At 49.2% G+C, this 17,409-nt stretch overlaps 1 protein-coding gene across 1 annotated transcript in view; it reads left to right on the top strand.

Annotated features, from left to right (window-relative positions):
* The first annotated feature begins 1,333 nt into the window (after positions 1-1,333).
* Positions 1,334-17,409, top strand: part of NOS2 (nitric oxide synthase 2) — a 44,356-nt gene continuing 28,280 nt past the window's right edge. The window contains exons 1-5 of the mRNA XM_003277085.3: positions 1,334-1,524; positions 2,986-3,168; positions 12,233-12,317; positions 13,005-13,127; positions 14,100-14,248. Coding sequence (XP_003277133.1) covers positions 3,059-3,168; positions 12,233-12,317; positions 13,005-13,127; positions 14,100-14,248 — 467 coding nt within the window. The 5' untranslated portion in view covers positions 1,334-1,524; positions 2,986-3,058. The remainder of the gene's footprint in view (positions 1,525-2,985; positions 3,169-12,232; positions 12,318-13,004; positions 13,128-14,099; positions 14,249-17,409) is intronic.

Consider the following 17,409-nt stretch of genomic DNA (forward strand, 5'->3'; position numbering starts at 1 on the left):
TGATTAGTTTATCTTTGATTTTATGATTAGTTTATCTTTGACAAAGTTAATATATTATGCTGAATTTAACTTTAGAAAGACAGGAAAGAAATGAGTGGACAGTGGCAGCAAAGTGTTGGGACGGTGAGATCAAGGGTGACTTTTTTCCCTTTGCTTCTCAACTTCTCCCTAATGTAGTTGTTATTTTACTTTTATGATGGAAAAATGCATATGTATGGGAATACTGTATTTGAGGCATGATAAGGAATGAAATTATAGGCTGGGCGTGGTGGCTCACCCTTGTAATTCTAGCACTTTGAGAGGCTGAAGTGGGCAGATCACTTGAGCTTAGGAGTTTAAGACCAGCATGGGCAACATGGTGAAACCCAGTCTGTACCAAAAACACAAAAATATGAGCTGGGCGTGGTGGTGCGTGCTTGTGGTCCCAGCTACTCGGGAGGCTGAGGTGGGAGGATCGCTTGGGCCTGGGAGGCAGAAGTTGCAATGAGCAGAGATCGTGCCACTCCGCTCCAGTCTTGGTGACAGAATGAGACTCCATCTCAAAAAATAAATAAATAAATAAATAAATTAAATAAATAAATAAATAAAATGAAATTATAAGAAATTACCACTTTTTCATATAAGAAGTGATCACTTCCATTATAAGAAAAGGAATTTTTTTCCCCTGTAGAAAATAATCCTACCTGCCATTCCACCAAAGCTTACCTAGTTCTAAAGGATGAGGTGTTAGTAAGACCAACATCTCAGAGGCCTCTCTGTGCCAACAGCCTTCCTTCCTTTCCCTTCCAAAAACCTCAAGTGACTAGTTCAGGGGCCTGTCTGGAATAATGGCATCATCTGATATCACTGGCCTTCTGGAACCTGGGCATTTTCCAGCGTGTTCCATACTGTCAATATTCCCCCAGCTTCCTGGACTCCCGTCACAAGCTGGAAAAGGGAGAGGATGGACGGGGATAAACCAGAGAGCTCCCTGCTGAGGAAAAAACCTCCCAGATGCTGAAAGTGAGGCCATGTGTCTTGGCCAAATAAAGCCTGGCTCCGTGGTGCCCCTATCTTAGCAGCCACCCTGCTGATGAACTGCCACCTTGGACTTGGGACCAGAAAGAGGTGGGTTGGGTGAAGAGGTACCACACAGAGTGATGTAACAGCAAGATCAGGTCAATCAGGTCACCCACAGGCCCTGGCAGTCATAGTCATAAATTAGCTAACTGTACGCCAGCTGGGGACACTCCCTTTGGAAACCAAAAAAAAAAAAAAAAGAGACCTTTATGCAAAAACAACTCTCTGGATGGCATGGGGTGAGTATAAATACTTCTTGGCTGCCAGTGTGTTCATAACTTTGTAGCAAATCGAAAACTGAGGCTCTGGCCCCAGAGAACTCAGCCTCATTGCTGCTTTAAAATCTCTTGGCCACCTTTGGTGAGGGAACTGGGCAGTTCTAGACAGTCCCGAAGTTCTCAAGGCACAGGTCTCTTCCCGGTTTGACTGTCCTTACCCCGGGGAGGCAGTGCAGCCAGCTGCAAGGTGAGTTGCCTTCATTTCTGGGGAAGCGGCTGTTTTGAGAGGGTTTTGTTTCTTCCTGTTTGAGAAGGCTCAGAAAATTGTGGGAATTTTCTGCCTACAGAGAGAAGGTGTTGGAAAGTCTAGGTAAAGAAATGCTGACATGAGGTTCGGTCATTTGAACATGGCATCTCGGTCAGATTTCTTTTCTGCAAATATTAGCTGTGGTTGTTACATGACAAGGAAAAACTTTCTGAAAAGTTCAGAATGGGAGTTTGTATCTGCTAAGAATTTTTTTTAACATAGATTATCTTATTCAGTCCTTATAACATGTAACCTCCCCACAAATCCTGGTAAGATGGATATATTAAACCCATTTTATGGATGAAGAAATGAGTTTCAGTTAAATAACTTGATCCAGGACACATAACTGGTAGAGCTAGGATTCCAGGATTTGAACCCAGGTCTGTGGGGCTATAAGTTCTTTTCTTTCTTTCCTTCTTTCTTTCCCTGTTTCCTTCCTTTCCTTCCTATCCTTTCCTCCCTTCCCTTCCCTTTCTTTTTTTTTTTTTTTTGAAACAGCCTTGACTGCCCAGCCTCAAGCAATCCTTCTGCCTCAGCCTCCTGAGTAACTGGGACTACAGGCACAAGACACTATGCCTGCCTGGCTAATTTTTGAATTTTTTGCAGACAAGGTTTCCCTATGTTGCCCAGGCTGAACTCGAACTCTTGGGCTCAAGCGATCCTCCTGCTTCGGTCTCCCGAAATGCTGGGAGTACAGGCATGAGCCGCTGCGCGTGGCCTAAAATTCTTACATGGACTATATTCACTACATTGTCTTCTAAAGACAGAGTTTTTGCCTCTTTGATCTTACTCTTGTCTGTTTCAAAGGAGATGATCTCAGATTTTGAGGGATGAGTGCATTTTTCACAAATATTTCCTCCCCACATAATAAAAGAGGAGCAAGTAATAATGCTGAGTTAGAACAACAACTGCAAAATCTTTAAAAGAAAGGCAGCTACAGCTTGAGTGCTTTCCCCAGTAACAGACCTAAAACTACAGTTGATAATGAGAGCTGCTGGGAAGTGACTTTCAGGGTCAGGCAAAGGCACCCCTGTTTCAGCGACCTCCTGGCTCTTCCTCATCCTGCCTGTGGCCAGTGATGAAGCCCGGCTGGGTCCGGTGGGCCAGCAGGACCTCCCGCTAAGGAGGCTGACGGTGCATAGAGTTTGTCCTTGTTAAGTGGCGATGGGGATGGGGGGGTTCAATGTTTTTCCTTTAGATTATTAGGTGGCTTTACAGAATTGAAGTCTGTGTCTGAAGGCTCCCCATTCCAACCCCGAAATAGAGACAGAGGTTGCAAAGCATTGATGAAGGGGCTCACGCTGGCGTTTGTATCAATTCCCCAGTGAGCCAACCCCACTGAGAAGCCCTGTTCTGTAAACTCTTCTTCAACCTTCCCTCACCTCTGCTTCCCTTCTTCAGCCCCACAGTGAAGAACATCTGAGCTCAAATCCAGATAAGTGACATAAGCGACCTGCTTTGCAAAGCCATAGAGATGGCCTGTCCTTGGAAATTTCTGTTCAAGACCAAATTCCACCACTATGCAATGAATGGAGAAAAAGACATCAACAACAACGTGGAGAAAGCCTCCTGTGCCACCTCCAGGTGAGTTTTCCCTGGGGGCAAACTGCTTGTCTCCTTGGGCACCCATGCCCTGTTGGCACCGATGACTCAGAATTCCTCTCTCTGCTCCTCCTCTCTCACCTGAGGTCTGATCTCCTCATTGCTTCTTGAAAGTCCCTGTTGGAATTCAACGCAGCCGCTGATTATTGGGCACTCGCTGTGCCTGAGAGTGTGTGAAAAAGGAAGCGACAGGGCGCGGGGCTGGCCCCGAAGAAGCTTGGAATCTCTGGGGGAAGAATATGGGAAGGAGCTTGGCCTGAGAATGGGAGGCAGTAGAGCCTAGTGGTGGGCACCACGGCAGAGGGGTGGGGATGGAGGGTCAGCATCCTGGCCTGCGTCCACGCCAATTCACTGCTCGCTAGATGCTTCGAATATCATCCTGGTGAAGGGCATCAGGATGTTAGACAAACTAGTTCCAAGCCCTGTGCTGGCCGCACTAGTTGCCGGATGCTGCCTCTGGCCGGCTGTGTGACTCAGGGTAAGTTAACCTCTCTGAACCTTAGTTCTAGCCAGCTGTGTGACTCAGGGTAAGTTAACCTCTCTGAACCTTAGTTCTAGCCAGCTGTGTGACTCAGGGTAAGTTAACCTCTCCGAACCTTAGTGCTCACCTGTGGTATGAGGAACCCAAGGGGGCCCTCCTCATGGTGGGCGGAGGATGAAATGAGATCTACAGCACTCAGCACTGTGCCCACACAGAACAGACGCTCAGTCCACATCAGGGTTCATCACTATCTACTGAGTACCCGCCCTTGCCAGAGCTACACAGGCCACTTGACAGACTTTGCATCTCGACTGATCTCTGTGGCGGCTCTTTGAAGTTCGTGTGATTGACTCATTTCACAGATAAGGAAATAGAAGCTCTGAGAGGATTATGACTTCCCCCAGCCTGAATGACTGGTAATTACAGAGTTTACAGAGTTGGAATTTGAGCCCAGATTTGGGTTCTTCATGTCCCTCCTCCCCCGGCCCGTCCTTCCTCCCAAGGCAGAACCAAGAGAATGAGTCAGCCAATGAACAAGCCAAGGAACAGGCTTGAGGCTTGCTCAGGTGGAAAGACAAGGCGATCTGCAATAACGCAATAGTGCAACTGAAACCAAAGCCCCCCATCTACACGGGACCACCACATACCACACAACCCCACAGCCCCAGAGAAGCCTTTCCCATGGACTACAGAGGGTAGGGCGCCCCCTGGATGTGTGCAGCATGATGGCCCTGAGTGAATCTGTCAGAGGTGGCAAAAAATGCCAGTGGCTAAGAGGATGGGCTTGGGGATGAGCAAGTAGCTTTACTACTCAGCAGCCCTGTAACCTTTGGCGAGTCCCCTAGCCTCTGAGCCTCAATTTCCTCCTCTATAAGAAGAGGGTAGCAATGGTGATTTCCTGGAGTTGGAGTAAGGAGTAAATGAGCTTTCCCATGTGAGCAACTTAGCACAGTGCCTGGCCCGGAGTAAGTGCCCAGCAAATGGCACTGTTTGCGTTGCCATCATTAGTGGTGGTGTTGGCAGTTAGGAGGTGATGGAGCAAAATTGAACAGAGTTCCCTCTAGGGGCTTCACAGAAGTCAGGTGGACTCTGTGGCCTTTGAAGTATGGGTAGAATGTAGACAGGTGCAGAGAAGTAGCAAGGACATTCAGGAAGAGGGGAGAGGTGAGCAGAGGCTCAGAGGCAGAAATGAGCCTGACTGTGCTTGGCCAGGAGTGGGCTGGGGGCTGGGATAGGCAAAGCCAGGCCAGAGCACAAGGGCTTGAATGCAGGGTAGGAGATTTGGACTCACTCTCCCTGGCAGTAGGGAGCCATTGTAGGTTCTTGAGCAGGACAGTCTAGCTGTGGTGTGGTAGGTGAATTGGAGGAAAGGACTTTGAAACCAGGCAGTCTGGGCTATGGCAACTGAAGTGGCTAAGAGACCAAGAGGTGAGAACACAGGGTTGATGGCCTCTAGATGTCCAGATTCTAAGGGCTGTAGAGGGGCAGCAGCTTCACCCCTTCCTTCTCTTCATCTCATCATTGCAGCTGCTGCCAGCTGACCTCCCTGACTCCAGCTCCCCACACTGGCTCTGAGCTCTCTCTTGCCAACTGGACTTCTAGCAAGTCACGCCCCTATTCTAGAGCCTGCAGTGGCCCCCCATTGCCTGTCACCACATTAAAGCTTCCACAGAGTTCTGAGCGAGCACCCTACCCAAATGGAGAGCCCATCCGACCTGCCCATCCCAGCCTTCCTCAGCTCCCCAGTGCCTGTGCATAGCACATCCCTCCCTCAGCTCATACAGACCCAACTCATCCCCTATTTTTTCTTTTCTATTTTTATTTTTTAATTTATTATTATTATTTTTAGACAGGGTCTCACTCTGTTGCCCAGACCTCAGTGTAGTGGCCCCATCTCAGCTCACTGCACTGCAACCTCCACCTGCCAGGTTCAAGCGATTCTCCCACCTCAGCCTCCCAAGTAGCTGGGACTACAGGCATGTGCCACCACGCCTGGTTAATTTTAGTGTTTTTAGTAGAGATGGGGTTTCACCATATTGGCCAGGCTGGTCTCGAACTCCTGACCTCAAGCGATTCTCCTGCCTTGGCCTCCCAAAGTGCTGTTACAAGTGTGAGCCACCTTACCTAGGCTTTTTTTTTCTTTTCTTTTCTCTCTCTCTCTCTCTCTCTTTTAAAGCTGAGAATCTTGCTATGTTGTCCAGGCTGCCCTCGAACTCTGGGCCCTAGCGATCTATCCGCTATTTTTCCGGATCACCCTGAATCTCCCAAAACCCTTACGGTGTTGGCTGCAGCCTTTAACCCTCATCCCCACACCCTCTAATAGCATTGCCAGTTATCCCTATGTCTTTGGGGACTGACTTGTGTCTTTGGACCATTCAGAAAATATGAGTTCAGACTCCAGGGAGGGCCCTGAGCTGCAGTGGACCTGTGACAAACCAGCTACCTTGACCATCTTTTTCCCCCTCCTCTTCATGCTGGGGTGGGCTGGCGGAAAGGATCCAATCAGATAGAAGAGGGGATGAAGAAAAAAAATCACACATCAATTCATTCAACTCGTCCCAATGATCCACAAGGAAGGAATTTTAGTTATCCCATTTTAAAGATGAGGACCCTGAAGCCCAGAAAGTTGAAGTAATTTTCAAGATCTCATAATCAGCAAATGACAGAGCCAGGATTCAGATCCAGGCAGTCCGGAGGGACCCCTGCATGGGGCTGCCACCTTTGTGTCCTGGGCATGTCACATTCCATTGACGAGTACATGCGGATGCCCACTCCCCTGGCTCTGTGCTGGGAGTTAAGATGTCAATGAAACCCTTCTGCTCATCAGTGAATTGTTTGAGCCACTTATTACTTACATACACCACTGCTAAAAACAATAGATAACATTTATAAGGTCCTTATTACTGTGTCAATAATGAGACAGGAACTATTATCCCTGTTTTACAAGATTGAGTGACTTACTGGAGGTCAATTCCTGGAAAATGGTGGAGCTAAGGTTTGAATCAAGTCCAAACTCATAACATCTACACTATCTGTGCTCTCCCGGAGGGCCTACTGTGTGCTGCACTGTTCAAGAGACAGAGAAAAACGACCTAGTTCCTGCTGTCAGGAAGGAAATGGGGAAAGGGACGTCTTCCCCCCTGGTTTGGGAGACGTACATGAATAATGCGAGTTGGAGAAATTGTGTCAAGAGTAGGTGGGATAGAGTAGACAGGAGGTCGCAATTGTGGGTGTACTGGGACCATGCTAGAGGCCTCTTCTGGGGAGACTGCAGAGGTGCCTGGGCAGGCTGTAATGTGGGGAGGAGTTGGGGGGAGGAGGTGGGTCCACCCAGAGTGCAACATCCACTCAGATGAGGGAGGGGTGATGTTACTGGAAGAGGAAGCAGCCGTGCAAAGGGGATTTCATCCTGAAAGCAATGAGAGCCAATGAACATATTTTGATTTTAAAAAGTAATTTTCTAATTTGTTCAGGTGTCATGAAACCAAGAGCCTATTCTAAGTGACTGATGAATCTATACCTTTGTAAACAATTAGGAAGTAAGCATGGTGTGTGTGTGTGTGTGTGTGTGTGTGTATTTTAGGGACAAAGGCAAATGTGGGAGCATGTAGGTGAAGACACATGGAATTCAGAACCAAGTCCAGCTACGTGTTGCTTGCTGGACTGCAGTTGGCTAGAAATAAATATGTGCCCTCTTCCATTCTGTTTTAACTGGGTTTCGGGATTTAATGTGCTTGCATACTGCCAGGAGGGCCCCCTGCATGTTGAGGTCCAGGGCTGCTGCCCCATCTGGGTCTGGACCCTACCTGTTACCTTGCTTGAGATAAGGAGCACCTTACAGGTGGAGCAAAGTCAGGAGGCTCTGCGCAGTCCAGGTAGCAAGGACAAGGGGCCTGCAAGGCACTGGAGGGGGCTTACGATCCCTCCTGCAATATTCCTACTAGAAGTCACCCCCAACCCAGTGCTTTCTTTGGTTTCTTTTCTGGAATCGCACAGAACATGCTGTATATAACAAGTGATATAACATTTTCCGGGACAGCCTTGTGAGGTGGTGTGAGCTTAGGCTGGGCTGTGGCCCTGGGGTTGCCGTGTGGCCCTGGACAAGATCCTGAATCTCTCTGGCCCCAGCTAATGCCTCCATAAAGTGGAGATGACAACGTAGAGCTGTCTGCTTGACGGGATTGGACGAAATGACAGAAAGGAAATTTGCTCTGTAAACTAGGAAGCACCGCGCAATGGTAGTAATTATCATAAGCTTTATTGTGATTTTATGGGGAATAAACAAACACGAGGCCCAACACCACCCGGGCCTCTTAGCCCAGACACAGTCCAGTGCCATGCAAACTCCGCGGCGGACGCCGGCTGCGGGTCCCTGGGTGCTTGGGTCCCGGGATCGCCGGGGAAGGCAGGGAAGGAGGGCGGCTCGGCCGGGACGTCTCGTGGATGCAGAACTCCCGCAGCTGCTCGGCTCGCCCCGCCCCCGGGGCTGGGGCTGCGGGCTCCGAGCAATAAAGCGCGGGCGCTGGGAGGCTCGGGGAGCCAGCGGAGCTGCGCCTAAGGAGCCGGGCCATGCGCGAGGGGCTGGGTGCGACGTGCGAGGCCGCCGGGCCCCGGCTGTGCCGGCTGCTATGCAGGATCCTCCGGCCGAAGCCTGACTGCTGCCCGCGCCGAGCCAGGTACCCCGCGGGCCGAGGTTCGCCCTGGGAGGGAAGCGGTGGGCTCCGAGCCCGGGAGGGGCCCCAGTCCTCTCTGGGAGAAATCGGAGGGCGGGGATGTGCGCCCTGTGGGATTCCTGAGGGGTTACTAAAAGCGTTTTCCTCGTTTAGAACGCTTGAGAGGTCGCAATTCAGGAGCCCAGACGGCCCAGTGAAACCCCCCATGCACTATGGGAGGCGTCTATGAGGGCTGAGTTGCGCTGCGCGTTTCAGCACTGGGAGCTTTTGAAAGTTTTCAGCACTGGGGTTGAAAGTTGCTACACTCTTTGGATCAAATATGGTTAAGAGAGCAAGGAGGTTCTTGTTTCACAAATGAGATCCATTTCCCAGGGCGCCATCCCCCGCACCCTCCCCATCTGTCCCCACCACCACCCTTGGTGTAAGGCTAGGTAAACAGGCAGGGAGGCGTGGGAACCGCAGGGGAATCTGGCCCCCAGGTCAGCCCAGGCAAGCCACAGTCTGCAGCTGTGACCGGCTCGGCTGGTCAGGGGCTTGTAGAAAGTTCTGGGTCTAAGCAAGCCACCACACTCCCAGCACTCCTGACGCCCCCGACCCCTTTTTTTGATAGGGTCTCGCTCTGTCACCCAGGCGACAGTGGCGCCATCTCGGTTCACCGTAGCCTCCACCTCCTGGGCTCAGGTGATCCTCCCACCTCAGCCTCCTGAGTAGCTGGGACTACAGCCGCGCATCACCACACCTGGCACTTTTTTTTTTTTTTTTTTTTTGTAGAGATAGGGTTTCACCATGTTGCCCAGGCTGGCCTTGAACTCCTGGGCTCGAGTAATCTGCCCACCTCGGCCTTCCAAAGTGCTGAGATGACAGGCGTCAGCCACCGCACCTGGCTGCCAGCACTCTCTTTGAATGCAGGTCCTTGAGGGTCCTCAGGACCCCGCACAGCTGTGGCTTTAGTCAAATTGCATGAGCGTCTACGGGGTCGTAATCAACAATGCGATAATTTGGAAAGAAGTGTCCAGATTCTGAAGGTGCTCACCTGGAGTCTGGTCACCCTGTCACCCTGTCTCCCAGCAGCCAGCCAGAAGAAATGGTGTGGGAGGGGACTGGGCAAAGCTTTGTTTATTCATTTTTCAAATTTAAAGAATTGTCCAATTATGAAAGGAATTCATTGTCACTGTAAAAAGTTAGAAGATGTGGAAAAGTATAAGAAAAGTTAAATTGCCTATGATCTTATCACTTAATGCTAGTCACTGTTAACATTTACTAACATTCCCTCGAGGTGTTTTTCTGTGCTTGTACACACACACACACACACACACACACACACAGCCAGCATCAGACCATGAATACAGTTTAAGGCATTATTTATATGAGGGCAAAACTGGACACAGTCTAACATCCAGCCATGGACGATGGGACCAGGCTAATCGTGGCCCATCTGTAGAGTGGATTTTTAGGCAACTTTTTAAAATGATACTTTTTAATATATGGGGTAAAATGATTATGTTAAATGTACAAAGACATTGCTTCTCAATCTAAACAGTACTGTAGATGTTTCTGGTCTGAAGCTTCTGAAATTGTCCAACTCTACTTCCAGAAGTAAGTGAGAGGAAGCAAGAATGGGTGCAGGGTGGGTGCTGGGGTGAGGGGGAATGGCAAAAGAGCAAGGGGGGCAGTTGTCTCCCTGGGGACCCCACCCCCCATACATCTTCCTGTTGAAGCAGCCCCATGATGACTGCTCAGCCATGGCTTACCTGTTCTGAATATCCAGATTGCCATGTATATATATAGGTTTTTTTTTTTTCTGGCAGGCCACACCAGCCTAGACCAGACGGGTGTGTTAAAGAAAAAAGTATTCAATGATACTTGTTAAAGAACAGTATGGAAGACTTTATTTAGGACCATCTCAATAGGTACAAGGACCTACTGCAGTGGGGTCTGGCAGTGGAGGAGAGAGATTGGGCCCAAATCCAAATACAGCAGGAGCAAGTGGGAATTTATAGCCAAGGATCAGGGTGGGGTCTGTGGATGGAAAATTATCAAGAAAAACTTCAGGCATAGGGGGAATTCTGCCTCACCCAACCAAACAGGATTCTTGCTTAGGACAGGCTAAGGTGATCAGACATCGCCTGGGGGAGGATGGAGGATGAGGACCCTGATCAGATGGGGAGGGTGACAAGCTATCGAGGATGGAGGGTTCTTGTTAAACCGACTAAGCAGGGATTCTTTTGCTAAAACTGCATTTTTACAAGGAAATGCTTGGATGGGCCCAGCCGAAGATTCAGAAGTCTGAGTAAAGTTTGGCCAAGCAAAGCATCTTTGCCAGGTGGCAATGGTTGGTCATATGGAATGCCCTTCACAGGGTTGTGGAATCCCTTGATTCAGATATAAGTTGCTTTCTGATACATACTTACATCCTCTTTTAAGACAGTGTCTCTTTATAGTTAAAAATCAGTTACTGCTACTATGTAATGTATATAATTAATTATATAATGGTAACATATAGTCGTTTTTTTTTCTATAATAAAAGCAATACATGGTCATTTATCCCATTTCAACATCATAGATATATATCAAGTAGAAAATGTGAGACCCTCATAGTAGTCTCTAACCACCTCTCCCTCTGATGCACGATCATGCACACCCTGGAAAATACTGCCAAGAACACGGAACACAATATGCTTTGAAACCAAGGTGCCCTGGTGGGATGATTCTCCCTGGGGGAGGCATGTGTGAGTGGTGACTATTCAGTTTGCCTGAATGAACCTGAAATCCCAAACCAGAACAAACGGTTTCTGACCAGTTTCAGAATACTGAATTTTTAAGTAATCTTTAATTTAAAAAATTACTTTAAGTAATGTTTAATTTAATTTGTAAGTAATCTGTAATTTAATGCTAATTTTTACAATACTTGTTTTTACCTTAGTGAAGGTAACTTGACATCTTAGATTTGCTTTAAAATAATGATGGGGTCAGGGAAGTTATAGTTGAAACAAGATCGGCCATGGAGTGATCACTGTTGAATTGGGTTGAATCTGGCTGAAGGGCCCATGGAAGGTTATTAGACTATTCTCTCTACTTTTGTATGCTTAACATTTTCCGTAATAGAAATGTAGAATAAGTAAATAAACCAAGATAAATCCAGTGTTTTAAATAAAAAAAGGTTAAGTCACGAAAAACAAGTGGCTGGGGCTGGGCGCGGTGGCTCCTGCCTGTAATCCTACCACTTTGGGAGGCTAAGGCGGGAGGATCACTTGAGGACAGGAGTTTGAGGCCAGCCTGGGCAACATGGTGAAACCCCATCTCTACCAAAAATACAGAAATTAGCCAGGCGTGGTGGTGTGCGCCTGTAGTCCCAGCTACCCAAGAGGCTGAGGTGGGAGGTTCACTTGAACCTGACAGGTGGAGGTTGCAGAGAGCTGAGATCATGCCACTGCACTCCAGCCTGGATAACAGAGCAAGGCTCTGTTTCAAAAAATATAAACCAATCAGTCAATCAATCAACCAATCCAAGCGGCTGCTGGGCAGTGCTGCTAGTCTGGGAGGCAGAGTTGTTGGGGCCATTCTCTGCCCACCCAGCCCCTGTGTCACATTTGTACTTGGCTTTTCCAGAGGGTGAAGGAGCATTTTCCAGATCCTCCATGGGCTGCTGTTTGGGCCACTAGCTTTGGCTCAGCTCTGCTCATGCCCTTTTGGCTCTGCAGGAGGAAGAAGATAAGAGGAAGAGGGAAGGTGGGGTTGGCGGGGCAGTTGGTCAGACCGATCATGAACAATTCACTCCCACCCTCTGGACTCAGTTTCCCTATTTGTCAAATGAGGGTACTGGCAGAGGGAACTCCAAGATGCCCCTCCACCCTCGGATACCCCATCTCATGCTAGCTGTTTCCTTTCACAGTCCAGTGACACAGGATGACCTCCAGTATCACAGGCTCAGCAAGCAGCAGAATGAGTCCCCGCAGCCCTTCGTGGAGACGGGAAAGGTCAGTGAGTCACATGGGTGTGGGAAGCCCCTTCCTCCCTGGTCCAGGCAGATGCAGACATAGCAGCCTGTTAGAGGCTGGGCTGGAGAGGGCAGAAAGCCAGGGTTTGGATGGAGAGTGGAGAGTCCCAGACCCGGGGTGTTGGGGGGAACAGGTGGGAATGAGGAAGGGCTTTGAGGGCTTTGGGAGAGTGGGACAACCCGCAGTGGTCGGGAGTGGTGGCTCCCAAGGTGCACTGACAGCTAGCTTCTATCTCCTGGGTTCCATACCATTCTAGAGAGATGGGCGGAGAAATGGGTAGGAGTGGGAGAGAGGGTGGCTTCTGTGTCCTTACATTCTCCCAGGGAAGGAAGGCAGTGGCGCCTTTCTATTCTCAGTAGTATTGGCTCTGACAGTCATCCTCTTCACCTCCAACTTAGTCCTTAATCCCTCCTACAGCAGTTCTTCTGAGGAAGCATTTGGCAAGGCCCTAGGTGAGGAGAGGACCCTGGCCAGTGGCCCAGGCACCTGGAGCTCTTAGCAGGCACTGGCCCAGGTGGCCCGGGGGCTGGAAACAGAGGAGGGACATGGAGGGACACCCTGCCTTGTGTGGCCACCCATAGATCCTTCCCCACTCTAAGACAAGGCAAGGCCTGGGGTCTAGGAGAGACCTGAGAGAAAACCCTGTTTTTTTCCCCCCTTCTGCAGAAGTCTCCAGAATCTCTGGTCAAGCTGGATGCGACCCCATTGTCCTCCCCACGGCATGTGAGGATCAAAAACTGGGGCAGTGGGATGACTTTCCAAGACACACTTCACCACAAGGCCAAAGGGGTAAGTCTGGGGCTTCAGGGAGAACCACCTTTGTCCCAAGCTGGTGAAGCTGCCAGGGCTTTGTGGATCAAACAGGTGTCCCCCTGGGCACACCAGACAATCGTCTGCTTGGGCAAAGGGGTCTGGGAACAGAGACATTCCTCACAGATTACAGTAGGAAGTAAATGATGCCAACTCCCTGTTAACCACCCCAGTAAATAATGGATAGTCCAGAAGTTCAAATAAGTGATTGCAGAAACAAATTCATATCTTTCTTAGACAGATTTCAGGATAATGTCAGGGAGAATTTTCTAACAGAACTGCTCAGAGCTGTACTGTATTACATCAGGAAGTAGTGAGCTCCCTGTCACTGGAAGGATTTAAATGCAATTTGATAGATTGCAGAGGGGTTCAAGTATCCTGTGAGTGGTTGGACTAAATGTCTTTTCAGGCTTCTTTCTGCCATCTAAGTTTTTAATTCTAACTTCAGGATACATTCTATGGTTGTAAAGTGGGAAAGAATGGACAATTTCAAGACCATGAAAGCAAAATTATTTCCCACATGCCCCCAAACCACCACAGTTAACATTCGGGTGTACTTCATTCGTGTGTGTGTGTGTGTGCACGCGTGTGCCTTCCTATGTATCATTTCAGTTTGTTTTGGCCAAATACCAGTATCATGTTCCCATAGGAGCCATACTGGATTGACTTTGCTCTGGATCTGGAGCTGGCTGGGGAGCAGGGCCAGAGACTGAGTCCGGAGTAGGGGGACAAACCTGACTCACACCCACTGGGGTTCAGCCAGTGGAAGAGAGGAGATCTAGGTGGGAGAAAGCCAAGTGGACCCCAAGGAGGAGGTGCCACAGGGGTGGAGAGGAGGTGCAGGGAGCCGGAGCAGCCAGAGAGGAGCCAGGTGGCCAGGAGAGCTGGCCCCAGAGGAGGGTGGCAAGAGGCCGAATGGCCCACCCTCACCACCTGCCTCTCTCTTTCCAGATTTTGACTTGCAGGTCCAAATCTTGCCTGGGGTCCATTATGACTCCCAAAAGTTTGACCAGAGGACCCAGGGACAAGCCTACCCCTCCAGATGAGCTTCTACCTCAAGCTATCGAATTTGTCAACCAATATTACGGCTCCTTCAAAGAGTAAGGCTTGCCTCCTGCAGGGTCGCTGCCTCCTGCCCTTCCTCCTGCTCTCCTGTCTCTACCCATCACCCTCTGATCCTAGCTAGATCCCTTTCCTTTCCAGATTTGTGATATTAAATCACTATGATTTTGCAGAGCGAAAATCACGGTCTTCTAGGGGAGAAGCCCCTGGAGCAGGTTCTCATAACTGTGGGATAACGTTGTACACAGCGATACCCGTTAAAAGGGACTGAATTTGAACCCTGGCTCCTGCACTGTGTCTCAACGTCCTCATCATACTAATGGCAAAAACTGTGACTACTTTTGCACCAACCTAGTATAAAATGGGGATAATAATAGAAGGTGGCTCATGAGATTTTTGTGAGGATTCAGTAAGTTCAGAACAGTGTCCTGGCATCCAGAGACCTTGATTATGAATTAATATGGACCCTTTAATTATGAAATGTTTGAGACAGAAAGGATCTCTGAGACCACCTAGTCAGGCCCCTACTCCTACAGGTGTGAACATGGAAGCTGGTGACATACTTGAAGTCACCTCATTCCAGCTAGAAGCCAGGCCACCTGACTAGGAGAGAGAAGGCCATTGCTCTTTGCCCTGACCCTGGTGGGGTTCTACATTTCTGGAGTTCTCTTCTTTTTTCTACCCAGTGAGGCTTCCCTGAGGACTGTGCTAGACATCCTTCATTTCTATAGCCAATTGGTCATTTGGTTGACAGACACACATCAGGCACTAAGTATGCCCCAGCCTTGTGTCAGACGCTGGAATACAAAGATTTTTAATTGTCATTTGCCAATTTTATTGCCAACGTATACAATTTTAATCATCCAAAGAGAGGTTGTATAGCATTGTGGCTTTCCCAGGTTCAAATCCTGGCTGTGCCCCTTACGAGCTGAGTAACCCTCGGCAAGTTACTTTGTTTCTCTATGCCTTGATTTTCTTACCGAAAACGGTGATAATAATAGTACCCACCTTGCAGGAGGGGGGAGTTGGCGGGAGTTTATAAAGATGAAAGGAGTTAAAGAGAATATAAAGAGCTAGGAACAATGCCAGGCCCACAGTAAGCATGACATAAGTATTAGCCATTATTATGTTTTTAGAACACTGCATTGTCCAAATAAAATATGTGGCTATGTAATTTAGGCCTCTTTAAAACTTTTCTTTTTTTTTTTTTTTTTCCGAGACGGAGTCTCGCTCTGTCACCCAGGCTGGAGTGCAGTGGTGCAATCTCGGCTCACTGCAAGCTCCGCCTCCCGGGTTCACGTCTCCTGCCTCAGCCTCTCCTAGTAGCTGGGACTACAGGCGCCCATCACCACGCCCGGCTAATTTTTTGTATTTTTAGTAGAGACGGGGTTTCACCGTGGTCTCGATCTTCTGACCTCGTGATCCGCCCGCCTCGGCCTCCCAAAGCGCTGGGATTACAAGCCTGAGCCACCGCGCCCGGCCTAAAACTTTTAAAACAAAAATGCATGAAGAGATTGTAAGAAAGAATGTCTGAAAGAAATGGATTGTTTTCTTTTGTTTGTTTTTATTTTTGTTTTTTGAGATGAAGTTTTGCTCTTGTTGCCCAGGCTGGAGTGCAGTGGCACGATCTTGGCTCACTGCAACCTCCGCCTCCTGGGTTTAAGCAATTCTCCTGCCTCAGCCTCCTGAGTAGCTGGGACAATAGGCGTGCGCCACTACACCTGGCTAATGTTTTTTTTTTTGTATTTTTAGTTGAAACGGGGTTTCATCATGTTGGCCAGGCTGGTCTCAATCTCCTGACCTTGTGATCCACCCATCTCAGCCTCCCAAAGTGCTGGGATTACAGGCATGAGCCACCGAGCCCGGCCCAGAAATGGATTGTTTTCTAGGCTGGGAGGGGAGTGTGGCTATCAGGGGAGAGCCTCACACAGCACTGCACCACAGGAAGTGAGCCACAGACATGTACCTGGGACTCCCTGGCGGAAAGAGTGGCTTCTGGTGGTACCACCTCCACTTTTCTTTTCTTCGTCTTTTTTTTTTTTTTTTTTGAGACTGGGTCTTGCTCTGTCTCCCAGGCTGGTGCGCAGTGACACAATCTCTGCTCACTGCAGCCTCGATCTCTTGGATCAAGTAATCCTCCCACCACAGCTTCCTGAGGAGCTGGGACCACAGGTGTGCACCACTATGCCTAGCTAATTTTTTAAATTTTTAGTAGAGACAGGGTCTCACTATGTTGCCCAGGCTGGTCTTGAACTCCTGAGCTCAAGCGATCCTCCTGCCCCGGCCTCCTAAAGTGCTGGGATTACAGGTGTGTGCCACTGCACCTGTCCCACCTCCAGTTTTCTACAACCCTAGAATGTCTGAGCTGGGAGGGACTGTGAGTCTTCAGAAGAGGCCCTCATCTTCCAGGGTCGGTGGTCCTCAACCCTGGCTGCACAGTAGACTCACCTGGAGAGCCTGGAAAATTCTGATGGCAGGGTCCCTTGAGCCAAGGGCAGCAGAATCTTGGGAGATGGGGACGAGGCAGACGTGTGTGCTTCGAAAGCTCCCCAGGTGATTCTAACGCACAGCCTGAATTGAGCAGCCTGTTAGGGGCTGCCTGCTTCGTGACTGCAAACTTCACAAGATCCTTGGCGTTTCAGCTCGGTTGTTAATCAATGAGCCTTTCGGGGTCCAGGGATCTTCCTGGATGGGTTTCATTGGGCCACAGTACTTACGTTATGTTATTTATTTATTTAGCACAAAGCACGTGTGCACCATAACACTATGAGATTGGTATTATTATTATCCTCATCTTACATACAAGGCAACTGAAATCCACAGAAGAGATGTACCTTGCTCAAAGTCACACCCTTCGAAGCCCCAGAGTGGGGATGTGAAGCCAGGCAGCTGGTGCCCGAGCCCTTGCCTTTCCCATCAATGCTCTAGTACCTAGCCGTGTGGCCTTGCAGGTTCCCAACTCTATTCGGGACTTGGGAGGCCTTGCTGTTGTGTGGAAGGCAACTGGGCGGGTGTTTGGAAGCCCAGCAGGGCTACAGGGACATGCTTGGTGGTGTTGGTTGCTTCTCACAGAGGAAAATTGTATTTTTCCATGTCACAAGTACATACCTTGAGCCCCTGCTTCCCTGACCAAGAGATCCTGGGGGTGTGGACGGGGAATGGCAGCCTCTCTTCACAAGGACCCTGGCAGTCTAAGACA

This window comes from Nomascus leucogenys, chromosome 19, assembly GCF_006542625.1.
Source record: "Nomascus leucogenys isolate Asia chromosome 19, Asia_NLE_v1, whole genome shotgun sequence".
Taxonomy (NCBI): domain Eukaryota; kingdom Metazoa; phylum Chordata; class Mammalia; order Primates; family Hylobatidae; genus Nomascus; species Nomascus leucogenys.